Raw genomic sequence first — 13,367 nt, 5'->3', positions numbered from 1 at the left:
GATCAGGAATTCAAGGCCAGCCTCGGCTACATGGCCAGCCTTGGCTACATGGCCAGACTAGACTACAAGTCCCTGTCTCAAAAAGAAAAGACTTTCCTTAACTGGACCTCCAGTGTGTGTACTTGTGCCTGTGTACACATATGAACATGCATGTGTACCTGTGTCTACATGTGTGTGCTGAGTGTCAGGAGGGGCCGAATGATCAACTAAGACTATTGGACAAGGCTTGCCTTTCTCTGTCTTGAGGAAAAACAGATAACTTTGTTGAGGTGGCCTTGTGGGTAATTGGCATAACCCATGACCACCCTGTAGCTAGGTGCCTGACACTTAAAGACCCTTAGTGTGTGGGGGGGGGGGGTATCACCTGGCCTGGGGGCCAGCCGGGTCCTGGGAAGCATCTGTGGCCTGCACTTGTGGCTGGCTCTAGCACAGCCAGCTGTGCACAGCCAGCTGTGGGCTGAGCCAGCATCTCCCATCTGCTCTGCTGGCCTATCTTGCTCAGCTCCCTTGGTCTCCACTGCAGGTGCGGACGGGCCTCCTGATGAACCTGATGGGCGTCCTACTGCTCAGCCTGGCCATGAACACCTGGGCGCAGACCATCTTCCAGCTGGGCACCTTCCCAGACTGGGCCAACACCCACGCTGCTAACGTCACCGCACTGCCACCAGCCTCGACCAATAACACAGTTCAAACCCTCTGAGCCCTGCTGGGGACTTCTTTTTGGGGGGCTAGGCCTTCCCCAGAGGGCTGTTGCTGTCACTTGCTGCTAGGATCCTACAAGCAATTCTTTCCTGTAATCTTCTAGGAGGCAGCAAGCAAGGATGGCCTCTGGTGGTTCGCCGGGGCCACCGGGGCCACAGGCTCACTGTCCGCAGCACCTTCTCTTTCTGTCTCATGCATTGCAAAGCCAGCAATCTCCTGCACCTGCTGCCTGTGGCCTGTCTGTGGAACAGGCTTTTCTCACCAAGCTGGTCTGTGGCCAGGGGGCAGGAAAGTTCACCTCGGCCACGAGGAACAGAGCTGAAAAGGCGTTTGTTTTGCACACCCGGGAGTGGGGATGGGGGTGGGGACCGGTGGGGGAAGGTAGGGGGGTTCGATGCTCATGGCGGCCATTGGCTTTAGGTCTCTGGTGACATCACCACTCCAGAGACGGGAGGGGCTTCGTGACTGCCAAGCCCCAGGCCAGATGTTCCAGCTGTTCACAGTAGGTTGGATTCTGTCCTCTCTATTTAACCATCAACCTTGTAGGGTGATCCTGACAGCTAGAGGTTGGCTTCCATTGCCCAAGGCGGAGGGAAGACTCAGGTCTTCTCCGAGTCTCTCTGCTGCTTCCTCTGCCTTCCAAGCAGCACACCATGGGGGGTTGAGAAACCCCAGCTCACACATCTACCCAAGATGTTTGGAGTTCTCTTCTTTCCATCTGATTCTCTTAGGCCCTAGCTGTAGGTCAGCCCTGCTGGGCACTTGGGAGGGGCTCTGTGGCTGCAGAGCTGTTTTTACTCCCTGACAACTGGGTTGGTCCTCCCTACTCCCACCCCAGTTAATCAATAAGTCTTATTTGCAAAGGCCACGGTCTTCAGGGGTGAGAAAAATCTGAAGGTTGGTGGAGACCTCAGAGAAAACCAGGGCAAAGTGTCTTAGGACAGAAGAATGCTGTAACATTGTAACAGTGTGACAATGTAGCATTGTGCAGATGGAGACACCACCCCACACCACCCTCACCCCCACCCGGCAGGACAGCCTTCCAACAGAGGCTACATCAGGGAAGAAGACAGTTGGTGTCCTTATTCCCATTAAAAAGCCTCAGGCACTGTGAACAACACAGTGTGGGGACAGTGGGTGGCTCAGAACTCTGCTGACACCTGGGGGTGGAGCCATCACTTCCTCCAGCGGGTGGACATCCCAGGGATGGACACTTTCTGATAGGCACAAGTGAGTCAGAGTGTTTTCCCAGAGCTGGGGTGGAGGGGGCCCTGAGCTGGAGGTGACAAAGTTAAGACTGAATCCGCTTCAGCACCCTTGGGGCTGGATGACAGGATCCCTCAGGGGACAAGGACGGACATGCACAGAGAAGACCACGGCCTTGGGACCACAAGATTCATGATTTCTGATACCGCTGATCAAAAATGCGCTCAAATAAAGAATGCTGGTCGATACTGGATGTGACGACTCTCCGCCTTTCAGAATGAAACCCCAGATCCCTGGTCAGGACTTCTGTAAATCTGACCTCCAACTTCCCTTCCCGCACTGTGTCTCCCGTGCACACTTCCTGGCTCTCAGGATGCTGTGGTGTTTACACCCCTCCTTACCCTGTACAGTAGAAACAACACAAGCCATTCTCTGGCTCCCTGATATATCTCAGATGTCCGGACCAGGTTCCATCACATCGCCAGTGCTCAGTCAATACTTGACCCACGTACTGAATATGACCTCTGTTCTTTCTTCACGCCTCCCCTTGGTCTATTCAGCACTGCCTATGATGCACTGGTTCAAATGTAGCAGAGGGAACAGGCGTTGGGACATATGTACAATGACAGTCACCATTTAAATGGCCACATGACGAGTTGACTCAGGCTGTAGGCTTTGGGTGGGCTTCCCTGAGGAGGTGGCACTGGGTTGAGGTTGAACACAGTGGCTGGACAGTCATAGTTCTGTAGAAATGAGAACATGGTGGGGGGGGGGAGTCCAGAGGAGGACGGACAGAGTGGAACAATGGCACTGGGCTAGCAACAGGGTTTGAGTGGCCAGTTTCTGTCCCTTCTAGCTGCTGTCCTCACCTCTCCCAGGACTGTCACTGGTCCTTTTACTAATGGCCTGTCTATCCTCAGCAAAAGAGACCTGAGGCAAGAGGCACTGACAGAGGCACTCACCGTGGTGGTGTGAGAACCAGCGAGACTGAGTCACTGGGAACACACTAGGGCTGGGGCCTGCCAGGAGAGCCAAAGGTCAGAAAGGACAAACAAGCCAATCCCAGCCTTGTTTGTCCCCTGAAGATGCCCAGTAACCAACTGAAACTGTGGCCTTGGGAAAGGTTTGTTGGCTCACTCCGATGTATCTGGGCAGAGCTCTGTGGAGGCCCCAGCGTACCACCACCCCAGTGCTTCCAAGAACATGAGCAAAGGTCCTGTGGCATTGCTTGGGGTTGGCTAAACATGAAAGCAGGTTCACAGATCTTGGTTGGGCCTGGAATGTTCCCAGTGGTCACTGACTCTCTGGGATCCCTCTTCAGGTGACTTCTCAAGACCTAGCCTGGACCTCAGTAAGCCATTTGTGTTCAGAGCAGGTACTGAGATGGTCAGTTCTGGTTTATTTAATGTTTTTGGCCTGTGGTGAAACAGTGGAAGGTGAAATCTCAGGTGGTGTGGCTGTTGCATCTCACTGACAGGAAAATGGAAAGAAGGCGTGTTTGCAGGGGGTGGGGGCTCGCAGCTGTGGAGACTTGGTGAGTCCCACACCTGATGGGATGAGGAGTGGGGGACTGGCAAGCTGGGAGTGTAGAAATAAGGGCAGATGGGATGGGAAGACGCCTTCCGATTAGACCAGGCCCACCCTGTAGTCTGAGGCCCTTCTTTACTCCAAACCCATTGACCTAAATGTTAATCCCCCCCCAAAAAAAACACCAAAAACCAAAACAAACAAACAAAACAAAAAAACCCTCCCTCACAGAAACATCCAGAATAATGTTGACCCAGCACTGGTACCATAACTTGGCCAAGTTGACACATACAATCCCACATGTCCCACCAACAGAAACACAGAGCCTTCTGTGTGACCTTTCCAGGTCACTCCCAGGCATGGGATGGGGAAGGGGAGGGACATCTGGAAGGACCAGGCCCCACAGTCTGGTATGTGGCCCTCCTTGTCAGAGCTGCCCCACAGCCCCACCACAAAGAATTGCTCCTCCCTCCCTTAGCTTCCAGTTAGGCAACTGTCATGGAACTGCAATGTCGGGCATTCCACCTAGGAATCTGGGCTTCCATCTCTCTTGAGAAACAAAACGCCAAGCCGGGTGTGGTGGTGCACACCGGTCGTCCTATGACTTGGTACACTGAAGCAGGACAATCGGGGGTTACGCATGACAGGATAGCCTGGGCTACCGATAGAAACAAACAAAACAGCAGCGACGATTAGCAGCTGAGTAGCTCGTGTGGGAGTCAAACCACGAGCAGCCCCCTCACCACAGGCTCCACCTGCCCTCACTGCCCTATACCCACTCTCTGCTTTCTACTGAGCCACCTTCCTGGCCTGTGAAGGAATGTGGCCTCGAGGCCCCACAGCCTGAGCTGGAAGGTCTGTCTCCACTCCAGTGGTCACAAGGCTCTGGCTGCCCTGGGCAGCACTGCCCACAGCTCTTCCTCAAGCGGTGGAGGTGGTCACCATTTGCCCACCTAACATCTGGGCCGTGGCCTGAGCGACTCCCTTGGGGTACTTGCAGTGACACAAAGATCAATATAAATTATCCTGTTATGTTTTTTGTGTATTTCTTATGCGTTAAGCAGATTATATATGAGATATATTCAATGGGACAGATATTTTATTAAAATAGATTTCAGGGCAGGGCAGGCAAGATGGCCTACCCTGCAATTGGGTAAAGGTTCGTGCTGTTCAATCCCTAGAACCCAAATGGTAGAAAGATTGTCCTCTGACTTATACACACACACACATATACACACATGAGCACACACATACACACGCATGCATGCATGCATGCACACACACACATACACACATACATACATACAAATAAACATTAACAGAATGTTTTTCAGTTTTAATGTCATTGCTAAAAACTTCTATGGCTCCCACTAACAGTTCCCATTCTGTTTCTGCTAGGTTCTCAGGTAAGGTGTGGGTGTGTGTGTGTCTTGTGTGTGTGTGTCTGGGTGTGTGACCATATTCACGTGTTTATGATTGCACTAATCTGAGTGCCTGTAGAGACTGGTATAGTGCACCAAACCCTGAGATGCCCTTCATCCAGGCTAGCTGGCCAGCAAGCTCCAGGAATCTCCCGCCCCCGCCCCCACCCCCACCCCCACCCCACCCCTACCCCGTTTCCCCCTCCCCAGGGCTGGGACCATGAGTGCCCCCAGCACAGCTGGTTTTCCCCATGGATTCAGGGACTAGGGTTCAGGTTCTTCCACTTGCACAGAAAATGCTTTCCAGTGTGACACATCTCCTCAGCCTGCCTGTAAGGTTTTAGCCACCTCAGGGTTGTCAGCCAGGAGAACTGTAGCCACCTTCTCAGCCCTGTGCTAACGTGCACAGGGACACTAACACACCGCGGGACTGTGAGCCACACAGCCCTGGGAACAGCTAACCACTCCCTACTTCCTCTTTGTCTTGTGCCTCTGATTCCCTCACGGTTAAGTCCCCACCCCCAGCCCAGCTCCGGTGATATTCTGTGACTCAGAAGCCCCTCCACATGCCGTGGGCCGCGGCTGCCCACGAGTGCTAAGAGAAACCCAAAATATCTCCCGCCCTTCCCCTCACTGGCCCTGTGCTCCAGCTCTGTCAGCCTCCTGAGGCTACCCCACATCTGATTCCTAACCAACCAGTTCCAGAGCCGGGCAAAGGATGGGGTTGCAGTCCCAGGCTGGAGAGGGAGTGGGAATGGGGAGGGGCATAGGGAATGGTATGGAGACCATTTGGCCTGACTGAGCAGTCAGGCCTGAGCATCCTGGAGCCCACGCAGGCAAGGCTAGAACTCAGGCAGAAGGGTTTATGACATGAGCATTTATGTACCGCCTGCTGAATACCCTTGGAGTAGGTGCTCTGCTCTCTCATAGCAGAGGACACAGACTTCCAGAGAGGAACAGTGTCTTGCCCAGAGTCACACAGCACAGCAGAGGGGAAGTTCTCATTTGCATTTAGATCTGTTGCCTCAGGGCCAGGGGTGCTATGGAGGCCCTCCCATAGCTCCTTGCAGCCCGCTCACTCCCTCCTTCCCTCCTTTTCCCCTTCCTGCCATCCCTGTTCTCTGTTTCCTTCTTTCCTGGCTTTAAGACCTTGTTCATTTTCCCACCAAAGTGTGAGAGTCCCTCCCATTGGACTACCCGGCCGGCATGCTGGCAACTCCAGCAGAGCAGCCTTCTCCCAAGGGTGCCCGCAGGGCCCAAGAGCTGGCTGCTTCCTGGCTCTACAGTGTGCCAGGCTTTGCTTGGGGTGGGGGTGGGGAACTGTCACCCGTGAAGGTTCCTGGCTTGCGGGCGGGCCTTATAGCCCTCTGAGGGTCTGGTCGCAGGTGCCACAATCAATCGCATACTATGTGATGCCACTTCCCCTTGGCCCGGCAGGATATCCTTATAAGGAAGAATGGCTGGCCATTTGAATCTTGTCAGCTGTGTCCCTTCCTTAGCAGGGGAGCGGAGGAGCCCTCTTGGAGACAGTCCTGGGGTAGACAGTCGTGGGGACTGGCGCTGGGTTGAAGTCTCTGCATGCCAGATGGGAATGGGCTTCCAGAATGGCCTGGAATTACACCTTCAGGGCGATCACCACAGGGACGGGTGCAGTTACTGAGCGCCTGCTGTTTTCAGTGCAGTCTGCATTTATTATTCCCTTTCCATGGTGGTACATCACGGCTAGAGACGACGCAGTGTGGCCTTAGCAGAGCTCTCTGTAGGTCCCTGTGGTCTCCTGTGGGTTCTCATCCCCAGGATCCGGGATTAGGAGTAGGGACAGGGAAAGCAAAGTGGAGTTCTTAGTCTGGTGTTTCTGTGGGTGAGCTGTATGGTTTTTCTAAACCTCAGTTTCTTCCTCCGTAAAATGGGCTAGTTCTACTTTCCCACGCTCAGGGTCACGGGCACTGCTTGGAAAACCTGTCTCCCTCCTCCCACCCCGGGCTGCTCCTGACTGCCTTTCAGGAGAGGATGAGGCAGCTGGCCCGGCCCCCAGGAGGTGCCCCCGCCCCCGGCAAGGGCAGGATGAGGAGGCCAGAAGGGTTTGATTGCTGGGAAAGCAGAAGCGACCAGACTCCCGGTCCTCACACTTCCTCTGCACCTGCTGTGGCTGCCGCAGCAGCTGCCGGAACACCGCTCTCAAAACCCATGAGGAACATCAGGACAGCTTCGGAACACCTCATCGGCTTGGGCTACGTCTGGGGATTGGGGCATAAAGGCCACACGGAAGAAAAATCAGCAAGCCATTGAAACGGGTGCGAGATGAATGAATCCTCGCCTTTCTGGGACCTGCTTTTCTCCTGGTAGGGTGGAAATGATAGCCTTGTCTAGAAGGCTGTGCCGGAACTGAACGGGAGGCGTGTGAAGAGGGTGCTGTTCAGAGTGGGAGCACCCCCTGCCGCCGCTGACTGAGTGCCTGACATGGTGTCCAGGTCTTAAAAGCATTTACGCTACTTGCTATTGCCTCCGCAGTTTGCTGACCCGAAACTAATCAAACTGTGTGTAGATTAGTGTGTGATCCCATCCCTAAGTGTTCTCGGGGGCGCAGGAAAAGGGTGCAGGTGTTGGACTCATGAGTGTGCAGTAGCAACAAGCACCGGTAGGGGGCGCGCTCTGCCGCGCTGACCCGCGGGCCGTGGCTGTTGGGCTCCATCCAGGCGTCTGCAGCGAAGCCGGCAGTGATAAAATGCTCATGTTTCATATCTGAGCCCTGAAGCCAGCCATTTTGCAGTCTCCCCTCGGCTGTAACTGCTGTAACTAGTGTGAGCACCTAGGAAGCCAGTCTGTCCGCTTCCCTTCCTGCTGTGTCTCCAAGGCTGAGCTCACAGCAAGTGCTGAAAGTTTGAGGGCTGGACAGCTGCCTCGGAGGGTAAAATACCTTCTTACGAGGACCTGATTGGATCCCCAGAACTCACGTGAAGAAAGCAAGGCCTGTGACAGAACGCTGTTGCTCTCCATGCGTCGAAAGAGCTCCCTGGGGCTTCCTGGCCATCCGGTCTAGTTAAACCGGTGAGCACCAGGCCCGAGAGAGACCCTGTCTCAGAAACACGGCGGAGGGCCCACGTGATGGAAGGAGAGAAGCAGATCCTAGAGGTAGCTCATCCGGTGACTCTTGCCAGTTGTCCTCTGACTACTAACTCACACACACACGCACACGCACGCACACACACACACACACACACGCACACGTAAGCACGAACCCACAAAATGAAAATGTAATAAAAAAATTGAGGTGGAGAATGAAAGATGTTGACACGCAGACATAAATGTGTAATACACAACAAACAAACAAGCAAACGTTAGTTTGATGACTAATTTGAGGCTGGCTGAAGAGCAAAGGTCCCCAAGTAGCCAACTGAGCCATTTCCTTGCTTGTAAATGACAAAGGGGACACCGGGCTCTGTAAGGAAGAACATGAACGGGAGTAGCAGTAGTGTGGTACACAAACTGTTTGTGTGTGTGAGTGTGCATGTGTGTGTGCATGTGTATGTGCATGTGTGTGTATGTGTCTATGTATGGGCTGTGTGTATGTGTATGTGTGTATGTATATGTGTGTGCATGTGCATGTGTATGTATGGGTATGTGTGTGTGCATGTGTGTGTATGTGTGTGTGCATGTGTGTGTACATGTGTGTATGTATGTGTGAATGTGTACCTATGTATATGTATATTGTGTGTGTATGTATGTATGTGTGTGTGCGTGTTTGTGTGTGTGTGTGAATTGCGTCTCCTCACTCTCTTGCTGCAGTCTTTACTTCAGCCATGCTTCCTCTCCGTCCACAGCTCACCTGCTGCTCCCAGAGCCTGTAACCATGGCATCAGTCCAGATACCTCGCCCCACTTGTCCGAGGATCCCGCAGACATTGAGGGTGTTGACTGACAACCCTGTAAAGACTTCCTGGGGAAGGCTCTGATTGGTTCAGTTTGTGTTACGGGTTGGATGAAGGCCTCTGATTGGTCCATCTGGAAAGTGTGCGGGTTCCCGTGGCTATCAGGAGTCTAGTCTAGCCTGGCTGGTGGGACAGAGGGCAGCCACACCCTCCTGACGCAGGGCTCCCCTATTTCCTCGTATGCAGGTGGAAGCTCTGGCGCTTGGGGATCTGCAAGGCGGCTGTCCCCCTGCAGGCTGCCTGGAACGCCTTCTCCCAGCCTGTCCCGGCCGGCCGGAAGGAGCTGCTGACCCAGCTTCTCCTGTGTGTTTTCTTGGCCTGTCTTATCGCAGGCCTGGCTCATCACTGCCTGGGCTCTTTACAGCTTTATCCTCTGGGACCCCCTCCCGTGGCGACCGCTCTCTGTGGTCTCTTCGTCTTCCTGAGCCTGGGCCTGGTGCCCCCCATCCGCTGCCTGTTTGCACTCAGTGTGCCGACCCTGGGCTCCGAGCAGGGCCGCCGCTTGCTCCTGTCCTACAGTGCAGCCAACCTGGCTGTGGCTGTGGTGCCAAACGTCTTAGCCAATGTGCGAGCGGTTGGACGAGTCCTGAGCTGTGTCACTGAGGGCTCTCTGGAGAGTCTGCTGAATGCCACTGACCAGCTACACCAGGCAGCCAGGGAACTGGGCCCAGCCGGTCCGGCAGTCAGCCGGAGCCTGTCATTTGAGGCAGAGGGTAATGGCTCAGCCGTCCGTCTTCACATGCACACAGTCACTCAGAAGATCCTGCAAGACTTGTCTGGCCTGGAGTTCCTGGCCCGGGCAACACTGGGCACTCAGCGGGTGGTCACCGGCTTGTTCCTGCTGGGCCTCCTGGCCGAGTCGGCCTGGTACCTTCATCGCTACCTCACCGACCTGCGCTTCGACAATATCTATGCGACTCGGCAGCTGGTTCGGCAGCTGGCCCAGGCTGGTGCCACCCATCTGCTGGCTTCTCCGCCTCCGTGGCTGCTCCAAACAGCTCAGCCTCAGCTGTCACAAGAGGAGCTGTTGAGCTGTCTCCTAAGGCTGGGGCTACTGGCCCTGCTCCTGGTGGCCACAGCTGTGACAGTGGCCTCAGACTATGGGGCCTTCCTCTTAGCACAAGCATCTGTAGCCTGGGCTCAGAAGTTACCCACGGTCCCAGTCACACTCACAGTCAAATATGATGTAAGTGTACCCAGGGGACTAGTCTTGGAATAATCAAGTGGGAGGGGTCTGTCCTGTCCCGGGCTCCTGTTTGCATTTGCTCGCCTTGGAGTCATTATCCTTGGTATGCCTAGGAGTCTGACAGACAGAGGATGTGGAGACATGAGGTACAAGAAAGCAGAGTAGTGGACCACAGGAAGGGGCGGGGCTAGGTACAGCCCCGCCCCCTGCCCTGCCCCCCACACCCAGTGATTGCTTCTTCCTGCTGGGTCCCATCTCTTAGCTTTTTACCTCTGTCCAACAAAGCCTTTGTGTCATGGACCCATCTATAGATCATTGATTAGTACAGAGCCTCCGTGCCCTAATTCTCCCTGAAAACACCCTCACAGGCCCACCCTGAGGTGGACATTACTAATGTCCTGGGCATTTCTCAATCACATCAAGTTGGCGAGACCACCAATACCATAAGCACTGATTGGCACGGGGCTTTATTTATTTATTTATTTATTTTTGATCAGGGTTTCACTGTGTCATTCTGGGTGACCTGGAATTTGATAATAACCAAACAGGTTGCCCTCCAAAGCCACAGGGATCCACCTGCCTCTGCCTCCTGAATGCTGAGACTGAAGGCATGGACCACCACTCCTGGCACACCCCGTTAGTGAGTGGAAGCCAAAGCTTCCCGCCTGCTAGGCGCTCACTCTGCCCCCTGAGCCACTGAGACATCTCCAGCTTTAATTAGTTTTCTCTACAAATACTTTGCCCAGAGGTGATACGAGTGAGTAACAGAAGTAAGGTCCGTGTGGTGCAGCTTTGATGGTTACTGAGTCACAGTTGCCCTTCCCTCGACCCATTCTGTAGGTGACAGGGGTAGGGTATGGCCCGGTGGCTTCTGTGACTTAATCCTTTTCTCTGTTTTGAAGGCCTCATATAAGGTCCTGGACTTCATCCTGTTCGTCCTCAACCAGCCTCCGGTGGAGAGCGCGTTTGCCTCTGTGCAGCGCTCCTTCCGGTGGGAGCTGCGGTTCACGCCCCACGACTGCCAACTGCCTCAGGCTCAACCACCCCGCATCACCGCTGCTCTGGCTGCCGGCGCCCTGCAGCTGCTGGCGGGCGCCACCTTGGTGCTGCAGGCCTACGCCTGGCGCCTGCGGCATGCCATCGCCGCCTCCTTCTTCCCAGCCCAGGAGGCCAGGAGGCTTAGCCACTTGCAGGCTCGGCTTCAGAGGAGACACGACCAGAGTGACCACCTGAACAGACAGGCTGGCACTATGGGCATCCGGGGACCCAGGAAGCCTGGACAGGGGACAAGGGCTCTGGAGTCACAGGGACCTCAGGCACATGACTCCCTTTCGGCCACCGTATGACCTGGAGTAGGTCCTCGCACATCTCGGAGCTTAAGTTTCGGTATCGACATAATGATCATGCGTGGAGACAATGGTCTACTTTTCACGTGGGATGTGCGCAAAACCGCGGCAAGCGGAAGGCGTGGTTGCGGTAAAGAGGACCGGAAGTTAGGGATAACCAGACAGTTCAGGTTCTTCCCGCTAGATGGAGATAGCCCTGCTAACATCCTGTGGAGACCCTGCATGTGGATTCACCTCAGTACTCCTCCAACTTACAAGTCTTTGAGAATTTACGTTAATCTGAAAGTTTGATCTTATAAATGAGCATAGTTATTAAATAGACGAGTAGACGGCTTTGCTCTTCCCTCCCTGCTCCTTTGGGGTCCCTCCATCTAGACTTCTCACATAAAAGTACAGGATGCCCTGCCCGATTTTGCATTTCAGAGAAGGGACGCATTTGTTTAGGGATCCTTGGCTATGAACCCGGCCTCTGGTTAGCCGTGAGCGGCCTTGAGTTCCCTGTAGTAAAACTGTTGTTTTAAAAACACAAATCCCAGCTGTTCGGTTTTACCAAATGAGGATTCAGGAGCCAGCTGCTGTGGTGAAAGCTAGCTAGCTCAGAGAGGCAGAGAGAGCACCCAGCTGACTTTCTCCGTAACGGCCCATTAGGGAAAATCTTTCTCTGCACAGTCTTAACTGCCCTTCAACTAAAGACTTCTCTTCCCTCCCAGTCAGCTGGCTGCTCCCTGGGCCTCTTGACCTAGAGTTGACTTTATTCAGGTCTTGCATTAAAGGTGTGGGCCAGGGCTGAGCCACACCACAACTGCTTGTTTACAGTAAACAGAAAGCTCTAGAAGCAAAGGCTGAGCCACTGTTAGAAACAGATTTTGACTCTTCTCGATCTCCGGGTTCACAATGTGATCACTATCCTGCAACATAAAATAGTAACGACAATAATAAAACAACCAACTTCGAATTCTTGATTGACTTTTGGGATCTGCGCATCAGGCAACACCCCACTTGGTAAAACACAATCAAATGTTCTAAAGACTGAAGGGAGGAGTTGGCTCCGTGGAGAGGGAGGATTGAAGAGAGCAGAGCAGGAGGTGTAAGGAGCACTAGCCCCATCACCAGAATAACTATTGCAAAACACAAGGCTCACATTCATTTTCAGAACATCAGTACCACAAACGCACAGGTGGTGAACCACACCACTATGACTGTGGCTCTAATGGATTCTTTGGCATTTGTGATAGAGAATGCTCCCCCTCCCCACAGACTCATATATTTGAATACTTGGTTGGTAGAACTACTTGGGAAGGATTGGGGGTGTGGCCTCATTGGATGAGATGTGCTTCTGGGAGTGGCCTTGGAGGTATCAACATCTCACATCATTTCCAGTTAGCTTTCTGCCTCGTGGTTGTGTCTCGAGATGTGAACTCTCAGCTACTATTCCAGCACCATGCCTGCTTCCTGCCACCCTCTTCCCCATGATGGTCATGGACTCTGTCCTGGCTGATTTTGTGTCAACTTGACACAGGCTGGAGTTATCACAGAGAAAGGAGCTTCAGTTGGGGAAATGCCTCCATGAGATCCAGCTGTGGGGCATTTTCTCAATTAGTGATCAAGAGGGGAGGGCCCCTTGTGGGTGGTGCCATCCCTGAGCTGGTAGTACTGAGTTCTATAAGAGAGCAGACTGAGCAAGCCAGGGGAAGCAAGCCAGTAAGAAACATCCCTCCATGGCCTCTGCATCAGCTCCTGCTTCCTGACCTGTTTGAGTTCCAGTCCTGACTTCCTTTTGTGATAAACAGCAACGTGGAAGTGTAAGCTAAATAAACCCTTTCCTCTCCAACTTGCTTCTTGGTCATGATGTTTGTGCAGGAATAGAAACCCTGACTAAGATAGGCCCTAACCCTGGTCCAAAGGTAGTCTTCTAGTCTTCTTCTTCTTCTTCTTCTTCTTCTTCTTCTTCTTCTTCTTCTTCTTCTTCTTCTTCTTCTTCTTCTTCTTCTTCTTGCCTTGTCTGTGGTATTTTATCACAGCAATAAATGGTGTCATTTCTTTTCTTTCTT

The 13,367-nt window shown here is 53.5% G+C and overlaps 2 protein-coding genes across 3 annotated transcripts in view; both read left to right on the top strand.

Annotated features, from left to right (window-relative positions):
• The window catches only part of Slc13a3 (solute carrier family 13 member 3), a 39,928-nt gene extending 38,882 nt beyond the window's left edge, over positions 1-1,046 (top strand). For both annotated transcript variants that reach the window (XM_052181574.1, XM_052181575.1), the window contains one exon: positions 524-1,046. In XM_052181574.1, the coding sequence (XP_052037534.1) occupies positions 524-700 (177 nt within the window). In that variant the 3' untranslated portion in view covers positions 701-1,046. The remainder of the gene's footprint in view (positions 1-523) is intronic.
• A 7,660-nt stretch (positions 1,047-8,706) lies between these two features.
• Ocstamp (osteoclast stimulatory transmembrane protein) lies at positions 8,707-13,147 on the top strand. The gene is given in 4 exon segments (XM_052181737.1): positions 8,707-8,781; positions 8,903-9,970; positions 10,873-11,304; positions 11,306-13,147. Coding segments are annotated over 4 exon segments (1,596 nt in total). The 3' UTR covers positions 11,327-13,147.
• The last annotated feature ends 220 nt before the right edge of the window (positions 13,148-13,367 follow it).

Source organism: Apodemus sylvaticus, chromosome 5, assembly GCF_947179515.1.
Source record: "Apodemus sylvaticus chromosome 5, mApoSyl1.1, whole genome shotgun sequence".
NCBI lineage: Eukaryota > Metazoa > Chordata > Mammalia > Rodentia > Muridae > Apodemus > Apodemus sylvaticus.
This window is presented reverse-complemented; position numbering and strand designations above follow the sequence as displayed.